This window comes from Lissotriton vulgaris, chromosome 2_1 (assembly GCF_964263255.1).
Source record: "Lissotriton vulgaris chromosome 2_1, aLisVul1.2, whole genome shotgun sequence".
NCBI classification, from domain to species: domain Eukaryota; kingdom Metazoa; phylum Chordata; class Amphibia; order Caudata; family Salamandridae; genus Lissotriton; species Lissotriton vulgaris.
Window position 1 is genome coordinate 949753578 of NC_141687.1, and position 19521 is coordinate 949773098.

At 45.0% G+C, this 19521-nt stretch overlaps 1 protein-coding gene across 2 annotated transcripts in view; it reads right to left on the reverse strand.

Annotated features, from left to right (window-relative positions):
- The window catches only part of LOC147731457 (protein argonaute-1), a 418093-nt gene that overhangs the window by 212951 nt on the left and 185621 nt on the right, over nt 1–19521 (reverse strand). For both annotated transcript variants that reach the window (XM_086956498.1, XM_086956499.1), the window contains exon 3: nt 17550–17670. In XM_086956498.1, coding sequence (XP_086812624.1) covers nt 17550–17670 — 121 coding nt within the window. The remainder of the gene's footprint in view (nt 1–17549; nt 17671–19521) is intronic.

Below are 19521 nucleotides of genomic sequence, written 5' to 3' on the forward strand. Positions count from 1 at the left end.
GAACCTGTTGTTTTAGCTCCTACTCGTGACTGATTGAGGCGAGCCTGCTCAGCCTGTCGGCGCCTTCGTTCAGCACTCCTGGTAAGTGCTCCGCCTTTAGAGAAATTCCGTGAAGAATTGTCCATTCCAGTATCTGTTGAGCTTCTCGCGACAAGAGGAGTGACCTCGTTCCTCCTTCCTTGTTCACATAATGCATAGCCGTGGTGTTGTCCGTCCTGACTAGCACTTGTGAACCCTGGAGTCGCGGAAGAAAGGCTTGAAGAGCTAGCCTGATGGCTCTCAGGTTGATGTGTAGCTTTTGGTCGCGAGGAGACCAATGGCCGCTGATCTGCAGATCCTGCATCACTGCTCCCCATCCCTCCAATGACGCATCCGTTGTCAGTATGTGAGGTGATGGAGCGCTTGCGAAGGATAGACCTTGGCATAAATTGTCTTGATGCGACCACCAAATCACTGCCTCTTTCATCTCTCGAGTGACAACCACTTTGTCCTCGAACGATCCGTGTACTTGTTGCCACTGGAGGTCCAGTTGCTCCTGCAGGGGACGCATCTGCAGTCTGCAGTGCGGAATCAGGGGAATACATGATGACATCACCCTCAGCAGCGACTTGTAGCTGCGTACAGAAAGACACTTTTTTCCTCAGAGGTTTCGTGCCAGTCGTTGTAGTTTCTGTATCCTCTTTCGAGTTGGAAATGCCCTCGAGAGCTTCGAATCTAATACTGCCCCTAGGAACCGTGCTCTTCTTGAGGGCCTTAGCGTGGATTTCTCTCTGTTCAAAGTGAGACCCAGATTTTGGAACAGATTGGTGCAAGCCTGCACCGCGTCCTGCGCTAATGTTCTGGTTGGGGCCTTCAGTAACCAATCGTCCAGGTAAGGGAAGACCTGGAAGTGGTTCTTTCGCAGAAATGCTGCCACAGGTGCCAGCACCTTCGTAAAAATCCTTGGGGCAGAGCGAAGGCCGAACGGCAGAACTCTGAACTGAAAATGGCTCTTGGCTACTGTGAAGCGTAGGAACCTTCTGTGTGCTGGGTGAATCGGGACATGGAAGTACGCGTCCTCCAGATCGAGCGTGGCCATGAAATCCCCCGGGCTGACCATTTTCAAAACGCCCTGTAGGGATACCATCCGGAAGGATAGGGAGATGAGATAGGCATTTAGCTCCCTGAGGTCCAGGATGGGGCGCCATTTTTCCAGCGTCTTTCTCACCAGGAAGAACCTGGAATAGAAACCTTGGCCCTGTTGGTTGGAGGGGACCGGCTCTATCGCCCCTTTGCGGAGCATTTGTTGTACCTCGAGTCGTAGGAGACGCAGATGTTTTGATGGAATGGCTGCCTGGGGGTCTGGGTGGAGGGACTTCCATAAATTCCAAAGTATGTCCTCGTTTTATGATGTTGAGCACCTAACGGTGCGATGTAATTTGGGACCAGTTCTGAAGGAATTTTGACACCCTGCCTCCAACTGATGATCTCTTGGAGGAGGGAACAGTAGGCAGAGCCAGGAGGCCGCTATTGGCGTTTGGAGGAGTCCCATCCACGGGCAGCCTGCTTGCCCTTGTTGTAAGGCCTTGAGTAACCCGAAGACTGGCCCTGTCTTTGCTGGTATGACTGGCGGTTTGGTTGGTATCCAGAGCTGTTCGAAGAATAGCGCTGCTGCTGTTGTTGGTATGAACCTCTATAACCACCTCCTCTGCCTCTCGCACCTCTGAAATACTGGAGGGTTCCCAGCGATCTAGCTGTTTTCGTGTCTTTTTTGATCTCTTGAAGAGTGTCATCGATCAATTTACCGAAGAGGGCCTCGCCATCAAAGGGCAGATCAAGGACCTTGTTTTGAATTTCCGGTCAAAACCAAGTCGCCTTTAGCCACCCTTGGCGTCTTAACACTGCCGCTCCTGCCAAAGCTCGAAAGGACGTTGTGGCAATGTCCATGGCACAGTCTATTATTTCCATCGAGAGCGCCTCACCCTCTTGTAAAGTTTTCTTTGCTTCCAGCACTGACTCCGGTGGAAGTTGTTCCAAATATGGAGCTATATCGCACCATAACTGGCGATCATATCGTCCTAATATTGCCAAAGCATTTGCGGCGCGAACCAGAAGGCTAGCTATCGATGAAAACCGCTTGCCAGTGTTATCAAGCCTTAGTCCATCCTTGTCCGGAGGGGCAGTCAAGGGAGCAGAAGCGTTCCGTGATTTCCTCTGTGCTGCCTGTGAGATAACAGAGTCAGGTTTTGGATGGCCCGTTAGCGCTGCTGGTCCATCATCTGGTGCTTTATACTTTTTGTCCAGGCGCGGTAGCACAGGGACCACCGTCGCTGGGTTTTTCATGGCTTTCAAACCTTCCTCCCACAAATGCTCCACAATTGGAATCGACCTTGTTGTTTTGCGGTGAGTTTCCTTAAAATCGTATAGGAAACAGTCAGTGGTTTGAGCAGGCATTACCAATTTAAATCTTCCAGCTGCACGTTCCATCAGCTGGTGAAAACTGCCGATGTCAGCAGGAGGAGAATCTCCTAAGTCTTGATGAGGCGAAGCTTGGTCTGGGATGATGTAGTCATTGTATTCATCCCCGTCCCGATCCGAGTCTTGATTATCATCGGATGACACATCATTATCACCATCATTATCCCCATCCGGATCATCGGCTGGCTCCGACGTAGCCTGAGGCACTGGCCGCTGAGGTTGAGGTGGTGTCTGTATCGGATGCACCGGAGGGACTACAGATGATTGGGTCCTCACTGGTGTCGACGGAGCAGACCTACGTGGTGCTGGTCTTTCTGCTTTCGACTTGTAGTCCTGCAGCATTTTGTGAAGGTCATGCAGGAATGTTGTCGGAACTGAAACCATATCTTGTGGCTCATAGCTCCTAGAGTGGGCCGTTTGATGAAATTCGCCTTCTCCTTGGTCATATGCCCCCTCTGAATCTGTGTCTTGACTCTTGATGAGAAGCTGAGATCGGCTATTGGCATATTCAAAAGCATCCTGTCCGTCTCCCTCAGAGTCCTCGTGGTCCATCAACATAGTCGGCGGTCAAGAGGTCACCCTTCTCGGGGATGTCATCTCAGGCATGATTCTTGTCAAAGAAATCGCCACCCGTCTCTCCGCAGCCAGTATCGTCGGTGGTTCCGTCGACGCCGGAGAAATCCTCGTCGACGATATAGGAACTATAGATGTCGTCGTCGACGCCACCGACGACGAGCCCGCCGACGATGTAGATATCGTCGTCGATTCCTCCTCATCACTGGAAACTCCATGTTTCCTTTCCTTCTGCCTCTGCAGCCATGTGAGAAGTCTTCCAGCACGATCTCTCAAGGTCTTGGTGGAGAGAGTGCGGCAAATCTTGCAGTCCTCTGCCTTGTGATCTGGATAAAGGCAGTAGATGCAATCCTTGTGTTTGTCCTCCACAAAAAGCCTTTTCTTCCCACAGGTGGAACAGTGCTTGAAAAGGGCTTTCTTTTTCTCAACCTCAGACATCTTGAAGAAACAGAGTTTTCTGAAGTAATCTGAAGAAAATCCTGAAGAAATAACTGTAGAAATGTACTAGAAAGAGTTGAAATAGAGCAGAGCTCAATGGAGACTCCCTAGCACAACGTGCGGTAGAAAATCTGAGGCTCTGAGATTCCTTCAGGAAGGTTCCAGGGGTGAGGCTCGTCTGATTGGCTGACGCCTAGAGTTTGGTCTCTTTTACAAAAAGAGGCGGATATGCTACAAAAGGGAATGAGGCCTAGGCCCTTCCTTTCTCTTTTGTACCTACTACTATGGTATTTTTTATTACCGAGACTCCCATTCCGACGACGGGGAATGATACAAAGCATGGGAATCTATGAAAGTTCCAATACTGGGGCAACCACAGTTTACAGGTAAGTAACTTTTGTTCTTCTCCAGTATTAGGGTGTCTTTCATAGATTCACATGCTTGAATAAGAATAGAAAGCAGTACGCCAGCACATGAGAGTCATAAAAGGCAATAAGAACAAATGCAAGCAAATAAATGCACATATGAACATTGCAGACATATATCAATGAAAAAACCTTTTATGACAGGAGGCGGGAAGCAGCAGAGGCTCACCTTCATCTGAACAGATTTCGTAGCACCGCTTGACCCACAGCAGTGTCTGCGGCGTTCGCCGTCTCCAGACAGTAGTACCTCGTGAACGTGTGCCTGCTGGACCACATTGCCGCCGTGCAGATCTGATGAAGAGGCACTTCAGCAAACAGGGCGGTAGAGGATGCAACTGCCCTTGTCGAGTGTGCTTGCACCGGAGCAGAAAGAGGCTTGCCAGCCCGTTGATGGCAGAAGGAGATGGCAGAAGAAATCCATCGAGAAATGGATTGTTTAGTGACCGGGTGTGCTTTGCGCACCCGTTCATAGGCCACAAAGAGCTGGTCTGAATTACGAAAAGTAGCAGTGTGTTGAATATAGAATTTGAGGCAGCTCTTCAAGTCCAAAGAATGAAGAGAACTCTCAGCGGGAGACTGAGGGTCTGGGAAAAAAGTCTTGAGAATTACGGGTTCATTAAGGTGGAAGTCTGAAGGAACCTTAGGAATAAATGTAGGATTTGTACGAAGTGTAACAGCATCCCTGGAGAATTGAAGAAAAGGAGGCCGAATGGTGAAAGCTTGGATGTTGCTCACTCACCTGGAGGATGTAAGTGCGAGGAGGAGGGCAACTTTCCAAGTAAGGAATTTCAATTCCGCTGAATGAATAGGCTCGAAAGGAGGGCGGAGGAGCTGTGATAAGACCAGATTCAAACGCCAAGCAGGTGGTGGACGCTGGATAGGTGGAAACATCCGGAACAGGCCCTTAAAGAACTGACGAATGATCCGAGAGGAATACAGTGACGTGGAACCATCATGGCAAAAGCGGGAAATCACGTCCAGGAAGACTTTAAGAGTGGAACACGAAAGTCCTGACGTTGCCAAAAGGAGGAATAAAGGCAGGATTTGCTCAGATGTGGCGAGCAGAGGATCGACCTTCTCCTTGTGGCACCAGAAACAAAACCGTTTCCATTTCAGTTTATACGTCTTGACTGTGGAAGGAGCGCTTGCATGAGCAAGCACCTCTCTGCACTCTGGAGCAATATTCAGATGTGCAAACTCATTGTGCTCAGGTTCCAAGCGTGAAGCTGGAGTGAGGCCCGATCCGGATGGCAAATCTGGCCCTGGCTCATGGTGAGAAGATGAGGCAGGGGACGAAGAAGAATCGGATCGCACTGGGAAAACAGAAGAAGATCTGTGAACCACGGGTGACGCGGCCACCTGGGCGCAATCAACAGGATGTGACACGACTGAAGTCTCATCTTGTGCAATAGGCATGGAATCAGAGGGATCGGCGGAAAAGCGTAGGCGAATTCTCTCGACCAGTCAATCGAAAATGCATTCCCGCTCGATCCGCTGTGGGGATGCCGACTTGCGAAGCGTAGGCATTTGCGGTTGAGTGGAGTCGCAAACAGATCTAGCTCCGGCTGGCCCCACAAGCGAAATACGTACTCCAGAGTCGGTTAATGGAGTTCCCACTCGTGATTGTCCGTAGCCGATCTGCTGAGAGAGTCGGCAAGGGCGTTGGAGGCACCCGGTACGTGAACTGCTGTTAGCTGGACTCGATGATGAATCGCCCATTCCCAGATCTGTTGTGCCTGTCTGGATAGCAGAAGAGACCTCGTACCCCCTTGCTTGTTGAGGTAGTGCATACTGGTGGTGTTGTCCGTACGCACCAGTAGCGACTTCCCTTCCACCAGCAGCCGGAAAGATTTTAGGGCAAGGAAGATAGCCAAGAGTTCCAGGTGATTTATGTGCCATGTGCATTGATCTGCCGTCCATTTGCCCTTGACTGACGACCCTTCGAGGTGTGCACCCCAACCCTCTAAGGGTATACACTCAAAATATCGAGTTTTTAATATCGAGTTACATTAATATCGAGTTAAAAATATAGAATGGACACAATATCGAATGGACAGAATATAGACTACAAAAATATCGAATAGAATAGCATTAATATCGAATCAAAAATATAGAATGGACAGAATATCGACAACAAAAATATAGAATGGACAGAATATAGACAACGAAAATATCGAATTTGAGGTAAGTTTATATTAATTTTGTAATAGTATTCAATTTTTGTAAAGTATTTTTTATGTTAGTATATGTGTGAAAAGTGTATATTTATTTCATAATTTATTTTAATTAATTAATTTTATGGCATTTAATTTTTGCGTAATATAATTCTGTAGAGGGTTGTGGGTGGGAAGTAATTTAATTATAATTAAATACGTTAAGTTATTTATTGGCATTTATTTTGAATTAATTGTTAATTAACAATTAATTGGTAATTAATTAAAATATAATTGGTAATTATTTTAATTAATTGATTAGTTGATAATTATGTTAATTTCATTAATGTATTTTCTGTAGCGGGTTGTGGGTTTATAGGGGAATAGAGTGGGAAGTAATTTAATTATACTTAATTAAAACATTTTATTTATTGGTATTCATTTTGAATAATTGATATTTACATTTTTAATTGGTAAATAATTAAAATATAATTGGTAATTTATTTTAATTGATTAATTGATAATGATGTAAATGTTATTAATGTATTTTCTGTAGCGGTTGTGGGTTTATAGGGGAATAGGGTGGGAAGCAATTTAATTATAATTAATTACATTTTGTAATGTATTTATTGGTATTTATTTTTAATTAATTGATATTTAAATTTGTAATTGGTAATTCATTAAAATATAATTGGTAATCAATTTTAATTATTAGTTTAATTAATAATTATGTTAATTTTATTAATTTATTTTCTGCAGCGGGTTGTGGGTTTATAGGGGAATAGGGTGGGAAATAATTTAATTGTAATTAATTCAATGTTTTAATTTATTTATAGGTTTTGTTTTAATTTTTATTTTTTAATTGTTAATTAATTGTTAATTGGTAAATCATTTGTATTAATAGGTCATTATTTATCATTAAAAAATCGTCTTTTTAATGGATTAATTATTATATTCTATAAAATTGTTAATTACTTTTAATTAATTTGTATTTGGTATTAATATTTAATTTATTTTTATTCATATATGAAGTATTTACTTTCCCTACTGTTGCACTCTCTGGAGTGTGAATAGTAATTTTTACCCCTACACTATCCAACGCTTTCCCTACTGTTGCAGTCACTGGAGTAGGAATAGTAATTTTTACTCCTACACTATCCAACACTTTCCCTACTGTTGCATTTTCTGGAGTGGGAATAGTAATTTTTACCCCTACGCTATCCAACGCTTTCCCTACCTTTGCACTCTCTGGAGTGGGAATAGTAATTTTTACCCCTACGCTATCCAACGCTTTCTCTACTGTTGCACTCACAGGAGTGGGAATATTATTTTTTACTCCTACGCTATCCAACACTTTCCCTACTGTTGCACTCTTTGGAGTGGGAATAGTAATTTTTACCCATACGCTATCTAACGCTTTCCCTACTGTTGCACTCACTGGAGTGGGAATAGTAATTTTAACCCTCCCGCTATCCAACGCTTTCCCTACTGTTGCACTCTCTGGAGTGGGAATAGTAATTTTTACCCCTATGCTATCCAACGCTTTCCCTACTGTTGCACTCACCGGAGTGGGAATAGTAAATTTTAAGCCTACGCTATCCAACGCTTTCCCTACTGTTGCACTCTCTGGAGTGGGAATAGTAATTTTTACCCCTACGCGATCTAACGCTTTCCCTACTGTTGCACTCACTAGAGTGGGAATAGTAATTTTTACCCCTACGCTATCCAACGCTTTCCCTACTGTTGCACTCATTGAATTGGGAATTGTAATTTTTACTCCTAAACTATCAAATACTTTCCCTACTGGTGCACTCTCTGAAGAGGGAATAGTAATTTTAACCCTCCCGCTATCCAACGCTTTCCCTACTGTTGCACTTTCTGGAGTGGGAATAGTTATTTTTAACCCTATGCTATCCAATGCTTTACCTACTGTTGCACTCTTTGGAGTGGGAATAGTAATTTTTACCCCTACGCTATCCAACGCTTTCCCTACTGTTGCACTCACTGGAGTGGGATTAGTAATTTTTACCCCTACACTATCCAACACTTTCCCTACTGTTGCACTCTCTGGAGTGGGAATAGTTATTTTAACCCTCTTGCTATCCAACGCTTTCCCTACTGTTGCACTCTTTGGAGTGGGAATAGTAATTTTAACTCTCCCGCTATCCAAAGCTTTCTCTACTGTTGCACTCTCTGGAGTGGGAATAGTAATTTTTACCCTCCCGCTATCCAACACTTTCTCTACTGTTGCACTCTCTAGAGTGGGAATAGTAATTTTTACCCCTACGCAATCCAAAGCTTATTAATATTATGTTTATATATATATGTGTGTTAAAAATTTAAATTGTAAGTTTATTTATTTTTAACTTAAATTATTTATTTATTAATTTTAAGGTTATTTAACTATTTTAAGTATGTTTAAGGTAATTATATTTATTATTTCATTACTTTTACATTACTTTTAAAATATTTTAAAAATTCGATATTTTGACGAACTATATTTTTTACATCGATATTTTTGATTCAATATTTTTGTACTTACCTGTTTGGAGATAGGAAGTCGATATTTTGGTATTCTATATTATTAACTCGATATTTTGCTACATCGATATTTATGACATCGATATTAAGTCAGTGATCCCCCTCTAAGGAAGCGTCCGTCGTAAGGGTAAGCGTGGGGTCTGTGTCCTGGAACGGCCGCCCGATGGAGATATTTGGAAGGTGAGCCCACCACTCCAATACGCCCTGAATGCGGGGGTTCAGGCAGACTTTGACGTTAAACAACCCTGAGACTTGCCGCCATTGTTCGTCCAACTCCTCTTGGGGGACTCGCATGTGTAGCCTGCAATTGGGGATCAGCTGTATGCAGGACGATGCCATGCCCAGAAAAGATTTTAACATCCGGACAGAAGCGGACCTTCTGGAGCGTAGAAGAGCCACCATCTTGACGATGCAATCTTGTCGCTCCTGCGAAACAAACACTTTCCCCAGACGAGAGTCTATTAATGCCCCTAGAAAGATTCTTTGTTGTGCTGGGCGGACATGTGATTTCTCGTGGTTGATGGAGAGACCCAAGGCGTGAAAGACGGATAGGCAAGTCTGGGTGTGTTGTCTTGCTGCCTGAAAGGTTTGAGCCTTTATCAGGCAGTCGTCTAAATAAGGGTAGAACTATATGCCCTGTAGGCGTAGAAAAGCCACAACCGGAGCCATGATCTTCGTGAAGACTCTCGGAGCGGAACGAAGGCCAAAAGGTAAAACTTTGAATTGAAGTGTTTCGATCCCACTGTGAAGCGAAGGTACTTCCTGTGTCTGTGATGGATTGGCACATGAAAGTATGCATCTTGGAGGTCGACTGTGGAGAGGAACTTTCCGGGATTCAGGAACTGTAAAATTTCCAGCAAGGTCAGCAACCAAAATGTTTGGGATTTGATGAACTTGTTGAGGGCTCGGAGGTCTAGGATAGGGCGCCACTCTCCTGATTTTTTCCTGATAAGGAAAAAGCGGGAATAAAAGCCCTTGTCTTGTTGTAATCGAGGAACCACTTCGACAGCCCCTTTCTTCATCATAATTGCGACCGGCGCAAACAGTTCTTTCAAATGTGCTGGGGGAGGGCCAGAGAGTGGGCGGGTGGGAGGAAATTTGAGAAATTCGAGAGCGTGGCCCTTTAAGATGACATCCAGGACCCAACGATCTGAAGTTATTTTTGACCAATTGCAGAAGTGTTGGGAGATTCGACCTCCAATTTTCAGAGCAGGAGAACACTTGCCCCGTGGAAAGTCACTGTTTTTTAGAGGTAGCACCTCCTCTGTAGGTGTTTTTCTTCGATAAGGCCTGGAATCGGATTGTCTATGCTGAGTTTGACAGGAGTAGTGCTGTTTGTTTTCACCATAAGAGAGGTACTGGGAGGAGCCACAAAAATTGGAGGAAGTTCCCCTGCCACGTGCTCCACGAAAGGGCTGCTTCCGCTACTGGGGAGATCCCAGGGCACAAGCAGTGTCCGTGTCTTTTTTGATGGACTCTAAGGCGTCGTCCACACGCTTGCCGAAGAGGGATTCCCCATCAAAAGGCAAGTTGAGCACTCTTGCCTGCACTTCAGGATGAAAAGCCGTAGCCTTAAGCCAGCCTTGCCTCCTTAAGACTGCAGCACCTGCGAGCTGTCTGAAACCCATTAAGGAAATATCAATTGCACAGTCTATAATTTCAGAGGAGATTTTCTCTCCCTCTTGCACGATCTTATGGGCTTCTGCCCTGGAGGATTCCGGAAGTAGGTCAACCAAAACCACGATCTCCGACCACATCTGACGGTCATATCGTCCAAGGATGGCCAAGGAGTTTGCTGCCCTGACCGTCGTGGCAGCCATAGTGATGAATTTCTTTCCAATTGTATCCAGGCGGCGACCCTCCTGATCCGGTGGCGAAGTTACCGAAGTTGCCGGATTACGTGACCTCTTTTGGGCGGCTTGCGTAATGACCGAGTCAGCCTTCGGTTGTGACACAAGGCATGCAGGTGAATCCGCAGGCCCCTTGTACTTCTTGTCAAGGCGCGCAAGCACGGCCGGGATGGAGTTAGGCTATTCCATAAGTTTAAGTCCCTCCTGCCATATAAAGTCAATAATTGGGATGGTATGCACTTGCTTCAAAGGTTGATCCTTGAAGTCATAAAGGAAACAGTCTTGCTGTTTGACGTCCATAGGCAGATGAAAACGCTTTGCGGCTCTCACCATTAAGTTGTGGAAACCCCAATGTCCACTGGGGGAGAAGCCAGGGGAGAAGCAGGAGGAGGAGACGGGGTCTGGGCCCGATAGTTGTCCAAATCTGTAAGGACAGCGTCGTTGTCCTGATCCGTATCATTGCGGACATCATCATCATCAGTACCAGTATCAGGAAGAACTGGTGATCTTGGCGGAGCAACAGGAAGTGGCTCTTGTGTCGGAGGAGGCGGAGTAGGCGAATTCTGCTCAGAAGGTGGGAATCAACGATTATAATCGTCTAACGTGCTGAAGGTTTGATATCAAGGACACCGGTATTTGTGCCATAGGAACCTCGTGGTCAACATCCAGCTGGTCATCATGAACTGGGAAGAGCGAACCCCTGCCATCATTGTCCTCATCCTCATAGTCCTGATATTTTATATTGAGCTCCGAAGGACTTGTTGCAGGACGAAAGGTGTCGTCAACATAAGACCCATCCGAAGATTCCTCCTCTGCAGACGCAAAGAGTTGAGCAGGGGGGCCAAATCCACCTTGAAGAGGACTCAAAACCAGCGGAGCGGGACGTTTTACAATAGAAGCCGTCACCACAGTAAAGGTTGTTGCAGTTGCCAGAGAATAGTGTCCCGTCGACGGTCCCTTCGATGGGCTCGTGGTCGAAGCAATCGTCGATGGATTCGCCAATGTAGAACAAGGTGTCGACGAAGAAGCGGTAGCCGTCGACGGAGCCTGGACTTTTCCTGTTGATGATGTGGTCTTCTTCGCCGTCGACGGAGCTGTGACGAGGAGGTGATCGTTGACGATGAACTCGACGTTGACGGAGGTGGTACAGTCGACGAAGGTGGTACTGTCGATGAAGGTGGTACCGTCGACGAAGGTGGTACCGTCGACGAAGGTGGTACCGTCGACGAAGGTGGTATCGTCGATGAAGGTGGTACCGTCGACGAAGCTGGTACCGTCGACGAAGATGGTACCGTCGACGAGCGACGCGTCGACGAAGCCTTCGTCGACGAATGCTTCTTTGGCAAGGTCGTCAACGAGACTGATTTCTTCGCAGTCAACAAGATCTTCACAATGGAGGTTAGGGGTCTAACCTCTTGATTCGTCATCGACGATGCGGACGTTGTCGTCGTCGTCTTCGTCGACACAGCTTGAAGATTGAAGAAACTGAGCAGAGCTCATGGAGACTCCCTTCACACGACGTGTGGTAGAAAATCTATGGGCTTGAGCTTCTGAGGAGAAGGTTCTAGAGGGTCCTGCAGCCTGATTGGCTGGAATGTGGACCATTATAATGACATTGATATGTTGCTAAAGTGAATTCTCCCTTTAGGCCTCTATGGGCCTATGTTGTTCTATGGTACTTTTACTTTTCTTATTTATGTCTATTTATATATTTATATGTATATTTATGATGTTATATATATATATATATATATATATATATATATATATATATATATATATATATATATATATATATATATATATATATATATATATATATATATATATATATATATTACTACTATTTTATGTACCGTGGGACTCCCACTTCGACGACGGGGAATTATTCAAGCATGTGAATCTATGAAAGACACCCTAATACTGGAGAAATATAGGTTCTGGCGGTCCTGTCAGGACAAACATCTAGATGTATGTGGGCCCCTCACTAAAATTCTTGACTTGGCAGAGGAGGTCAAGACCTCGGGCACCCCTGTCTCTCCGGAAACCCTCTCAAGCTGGGTGCAGCATGCTGTGATATTTTTAAGGAACGCCCTTTCTACTGAGAGGCATTGCTCCCTCTTACTCAAGGTTGGCCCTAGGTTGGGGGATCTGGCTATGACGGAGGCCGGGGCTGTGGCGCAGGGGAGGGCTCTGCAGGAAGACATATATCAAAGAGCTCAGCATGTTTGTTGCCACATTTACCTCCCTGGACAAGATGCAAGGGTCTATAGAGAAAATATTCCACCCTTGAATTGTTGTTGGGGCCGGCTGTGGCAGTAGTTACTCGGTTGCCCGCTTTTATACCCAAAGCCCTCCCGGAGGCTTTAAGAAGACTCAGGATCAGTCCTGTCAGGGAGAGTTCTTCTAAACACACAAGGGACAATGGAGACTTAATTACAGGGGATCCTCCAGAGGGCAGTTCCACACCCAAGCAGGTGAGAGTTCACCATTTTACCAGACTAAAAGGTGGGGTGGGGGGCAGACTGGCCTGGTTCAGTGAAAATTGGGAGGAGTTAACCTCTGACATGTGAGTTCTACAGACAGTCAAGTGTTTCCACATAGAATTTCATTGGACCCCAGTTCAAGATTCACAGCCTTGTACACTAGTTTTTGCAGAGGATCAGGCAGCCTTGATAGATCAGGAGGTTGCGGATTTTGCTGCAAAAAGAAGCAATTACCAAGACCCACTTCCACCAAGCGGATTCCTCACCAACATCTTTTTAGAGGAAAAGAGAGATTGTGGGCAATGGCCAGGGGTCAATCTCAGAGAGTTCAATGGTTGGCTGGTCTATCACCATTTCAAGATGGAGGAAATCCATCTCTTGCATGATCATCTCCGCCTAGACGACTGGATGGTACGACTGGACTTAAAGGATGCGTAACTGGAGGTCCCCATATTTCCCCCTCACCACAGGTTCCACCAATTCAGGTGGCGAGATCAGTTTTACAAGTTCACTACCCTTCTATTCGGTCTTTCCTCTGCCCCTAGAGCTTCACCAAGGTACTGAAACAGGTAGTGGAGAACCTCATGTCTTAAGTGTTCGGTCTAATATAATACTTAGACAATCTACTTCTCCTATATCAATGTTCGAATCGCTTGAAGGAACACTTGCAGATGACAATCCACTTACTGGAAAGTCTGGGCTTTATCCTCAACGAGCGGAAGTCACTTTTGGTTTCAACCAAACAGACATTTCTGGGTTTCGTCATCAACTCAGTAGAAAGGACCCACAGACTGCCCTCCCAGAAGATAGTCAAGCTTCGCAGAGAACTGCAAAGAACTCTGTCCAGACCAACAACCTCCCTCCGGCAGGTGGCCTGTGTGGTAAGCCTCCTGTCTTCTTCCATACAGACGATCTTCCCATTACAGGGCGCTACAATGGCTCAAGGCCCTGCACCTCTGCAAGGGCTTACAGTTTTTAGAACAGAATTCCCTCACAGAGGAGGTCAAGGACGAAATGCATTGGTGGCTGGCACACATGGAGGTCTGGAATGGTAAAGCCATATTCGGCTCTGTCACAGATATAATTATCAAGTCCGACGCTAGCATCAGGTGCATGCTGCGGAGAATGCTTTGCAGGAGGAAAATGATCCGCAGAAGAATAACAACTCCACATCAATTGTTTAGAATTCCTGGCAGGGTCATTTGCAGTCAAATGCTGAAAGAAGGACAGAGTGCAGTGCAGTGTGCTCCGAAAGATAATATTTCAGCGGTCCGATATATCAACCATCTGGGGTTCACCAGGTCCAAGGCTCTGGCAGACTTAGCCAAAGACTTTTGGGCCTTTTACCTGTCCAACAATGTTTCTATCATGGCGTAATATCTGCCCGGGGTCTACAATACGGTGGAAGACTGGTACTCCAGACAATGGTCAGACATGAGTTTGTACAAAAAATATAAGAAGGACTCCCATGCGATCTATATGCATTCTCTATAGGCTCACTAGAGCTCTATGGGCTGGACATGACAAGTCATACAATTGATTGTGTTTTGTTTTTTGTTGCCATTTTATTCCATTTTTAAAGTCATTTTAAGTTTCTATATTTCTCTGAATAAACAAAAATTAAAAACATATTTGTGAAGCCACAAGAAATTTGTTAGTGAAAATATACAAATGATTCACTATAAAATACATGTTACAATTATTTTGGTGAATTGGAACAGTTTGAAAAGGGTACATGTATATTGAAACATTTAGTATGTCCCCTGAATCAACCACACAACCATCCTAACCTCTCACACACCACCACACTAACACTCGCTCATCACATCAATGGCCTACCCTGCCTAAAATAGCATACATCGAAGGTAATCACGGAGAGAACACTTCAAGAGATATCCACCAGCGTGTTGCAAGCTGGGATTTCACAACAACTAGGGCAACGAGCATTTCAGTGGAGATTCTGAATTACATCCACCTTCATCAGGAAAACCCTTTTATATGTTTAATGGTGAGTAGTAGGGGAATCATAAAAATCACGGATGCTTCTTTGGGATGCCAATTGGGGCTCACAAGAGTGAAAGGGTGAACCCAGGCTATCACTCATAGGACTAAAATTTGGTACAAACATTTTTAAGCATCCAACCAATATTGAAGCAATGTTTTAATATACATGTACCTTTTTCAAACTGTAACAATGCACCAAAATAATTGTGACACATATTTGTAAGTGAAACAATTGTATATTTGCACTAATGAATTAATTTCTTGTGGCTTCACAAATATGTTTTTAATTTTTGTATAATCAGAGAAATTTAAAAACTAAGAATGAGTAAAAAAATATTATAATATGGCAAAAAAAAAACACACAATCAATTGTATGACTTGTCACGACCAGCAATGGGCAGCACATTGAGCTCTAGTGAGCCTAAAGAGAAAGCATATAGGTCGCGTGGGAGCCCTTTTATATTTTTGTGGTTGTTCCCTCTTGCTCCCAGTCCTACAAATAAACCCACTGGGGGTACCTCTTAACATTTTATGATCTGACATGAGTTTATGGCAACTGGATCCCACTGTATTCAGACGACTGGAAACTCTGTAGCGCTCCTTCACAGTGGACCTCTTAGTCTCCAGATTGGATCAGCAGGTTGCCAGATATTTCAGTTGGATGCCGGACCCTCTGGCAACAGCGATGGACGCATTCTTACAGGACTGGTCAGTGGAGACAAGTTACGAATTTCCCCAGTTCTCGATAATAATGAGATTATCTGTCCATGTGAGAAGACAGAAGGCAAAAGTAGTCATGGTCACTCCATGTTGGAGGTCTCAAGTGTGATTTCCAGTTCTTCTGGAACTTTCTTGGGTTTCTCCAATGCATGTACCCCAAGCTCCAGATTTCCTCTGCTATTCCCTGAGCTACTATCACTCGCTAGTGACCCAGGGGCGCATGCCACTCACGGCTTAATGGATCATAGGCAAATCTGCTGAGTGCCAGGACTTTCACAAGAGGCTGTGCGAATGCGAATGCTGGGCAGATGGCACAAATAAACACTATAGGTCAGCATGTTCAAGATGGGTGCGTTGGTGTGTTCAAAACAGTTGGCATACCATGGAGTGCAATGTGGTTCCCGTCATTAACTTTCTGGTGTCGCCAGGGTTTCGCTTATTGGACAATAAACTCTTATCGATCTGCCATTTCCTAGGGACATCTTCCCCTTCAGGGATCTCCTGTGGGAGAACCCACTTTGGTGTATAAACTGATCAGGTGGATATGTTTAGCGCTGCCCCCGGAACACAGATAGTCTTCCCTATGGGACGTGAACAGAGTTCTCAATCTTTTTCGCTCATGACAAAAGAATGAATACTTGTCATGAGAGAAGCTTTCGGTGAAGCTTGCCATGCTGCTATGTTTGGTGCCCTATCAGAGGGTCTCGGATTTCCGGGCCCTAGACATCACAGGTTGAATTTGTACTCCATAGGGAGTCACATTTCATATTTCAAGGCGTACAAAGTCGAATTTGAGGTGGTATCTTACCTGTCTTTTGATAAAGCCACAAAATTGCTTGTGGTGCGCACCTAAAGGCATATGAGAACATGACAGAGGAACTCCATTCACCTGGAGAATGACAGCTGCTGATATCTCTCAAGAAACCTTTCAAAGCAGTAAAACTGCCTACCATAGCAATATGGCTCCGCTGGGTGATGGCGGAAGCGAGCATTAATGTCTCTCAGTTTGGCATTCATTCGGTTAGACGGGCAATGGCCTCATAAAGGTTCGCCCTAGGGGCCCGCCTAGAGGATATCATTATTGCTGCAGACTGGTCGTCTCACTTCATGTTTAAATTATTTTATTTTAAATTGGTTCTGTATATGGCATCTCTGGTGGTGAATAAGCTTTAAACAATAATAATCCTTGCCTTCGGTCCTGACATAGAATGAAAGATTTCCTAGTAGGCATGAAGGAAAGTTTAAATTCTATACAGGACATAGATGCGAGGATTATTCCCGCCGAAGGTTTCTGAGAACTCTTCCGACACAGGTGAACGGAATGTTCTATTCGCCTTTACGGATGTTGTATGGTATGTATTGAGATTTTACATCTGATTTATGGGACAAGATTCTTCTCTTTTCCTTTCCACAAGACTGGTTTATATGGTTCATGTCTTAAAATTTCCCCTAATACAGTACTACAGGATTTGAGTTATGAAGCACAGGTTCATGGCATTGTGTTAGATTTATATTCAGGTTCTGGTGTGTCTAAAGGAGAGTAATTCCACGAGATGGAAGGGCTCCTGTTGTAGTCAGGCATGAGGAAGATATTTTGGAGGCGTCCGCCTATAAGGGAGGAACCGAAGCCTGACTGGCCAGACTGTTTTAGTTCTGTTTTTCCCCTTGCCTGATGGGAAAGTTCGTTTTGGAGGTTATTGTTGAAGCTGGCTGGAATGGAATAAACAAAAGAAAGTAGAACATAATCCTTGCCCTTGTCCTTAATAAAATTTGAAATTTTCCTTCATGCTTACTAGGAAATGTTTCATTTTAAATTAAATTACTTTAAAGTTTGTATTTAGATTTTCTCACTGGTGTTGTAAAAGACATGACATGTTTTGGACTTGGCTGATTCATACCTACCCGCTCATGTCCAATTGGAAGGGCAGTGACGGTGTAGATGTTCTTTTTGCCATCATATACTGGTTTCCGGTCACCGAAGATCTGAGGTTTGAAGTGCTGTACCATATATTCCACAACTTCCCTGAAACCGAGAGAAAGATTAAAGGAACCAGGTAAGAAAAAAGGTTTAGAAAGGGAGACCAGAAATATCGAAATAGACTGTGTTCTATAATCTTCATTCTTTCCCTTTACAGAGCCACATTACTCAATCTTTCAAATTTAAATGGAAGTGATGATAAAATTAATACTGTTGAGCTATGTAACAGTAATAGGCAAATCATTCCTTTCACTGGGCTATCTAATGAGGCCCAGGATACTCCACAATGCAACCAATGAAAAGAGACAGCAGGCAGGACATCCTCCTTTACTGCTTATCCAGTGTTTGGACACAGCCAAGGCCAATCCCCTCAATTGTGCATCCAAAGATCAAATGCAAACCACAGCATATGCACAGAGTATTGACTTAAGGCAGACCACTCTCCACAGACCTCATCTATTGGCATAACCAGTTAATAGAAGCAAATCAGCGCACCACCATTAAAGTACTTCACAACACACCAGCAGACCCCAATAAACTTTTAACCATGGAGATCATGTTGACACCTCAACTAATCTAGGGCTCCTTTAATCCAACTGGACTGCTCTGCAGCTTCCAAGCGCCAAACTATTTCGGAGCAACTGAAAGCTGTTAAATTACCTTTAAAGCTGAACTCGGACAAGACAGAGGTCCTCATCCTCGGCTCCACCCCCTCAGCCTGGGACGTCTCCTGGTGGCCATCCGCACTTGGAGCATCACCGTCTCCCACCGACCACGCACGCAACCTGGGGTTTATCCTCGACTCGACACTCTCCATGACAAAGCAAGTCAAAGCCGTCTCGTCCTCCTGCTTCAACACCGTCCGCATGCTCCGCAAGATCTACAGGTGGATCCCCACCGAAACAAGAAGAACGGTCACCCAGGACCTCGTCAGCAGCAGGCTGGACTACGGAAACGCCCTCTATGCAGGAGCCTCGGCCAAACTTCAGAAACTACTACAACGCATACAGAATGCCTCTGCACACCTGATCCTCGACATCCCGTGCCACAACCACATCACACCACACCTGAGACCTGCACTGGCTCCCCGTCAACAAGAGGATCACCTTCAAGCTCCTCACCCATGCACACAAGACGCTCCACAACACCGAACCGGCATATCTCAACAGACGACGAACCTTCGACATCCCAAACCGACAGCTCCGCTCAGCCGACCTCGCCCTTGCCACCGTCCCCCGTATCCGAAGCTCGTCACTGGCGGCAGATCATTCTTCCACCTCGCCGCCAAGACCTGGAACACCCTCCCCATCCTCCTACAGCAAACCCAGGACCTACTAACCTTCAGGAGGCTCCTCAAGATCTGGCTATTCGAGCAGTAGCAGCACCCCTCCCCCCCAGCGCATTGAGACCCTCACGGGTGAGTAGTGCGCTTTACAAATGGATTGATTGAAGTGGAAATACAGATATTTTCTTTCCACTTTCAGATTTTGGTCTTCAGGGAGCTGCCAATAAGAAGCCACTCCTGGGACAAAATTTAGAACCTAATTTTTAGAATTAAACTGTATTGACTTCAAAGGAAAAGTCCAGAGATGTTCAAAGAGAGGAAAGTAGAGCTATACAAGTTACATTTTGAGGTGCAGGTTTTCTTTCAATGTTTTCACTGCTTCCATACATTAAGGGATTTGCAGAAGAGAGTGTCACAACTAGATATCATCACAAACGTGCCAAATCCACCTGAGCCTCTGAAGGGATTGATCCAACCATTCTACCACAAATCTCCATCCTTATCTATACAGAGAAAACACAATGCCCCACCCCCACTTGGCATAATCATTATATTCTATTAAAGAACCCGACATGGCCAGTTTTGTAGATTCGTCTTAAATGGATATTGGC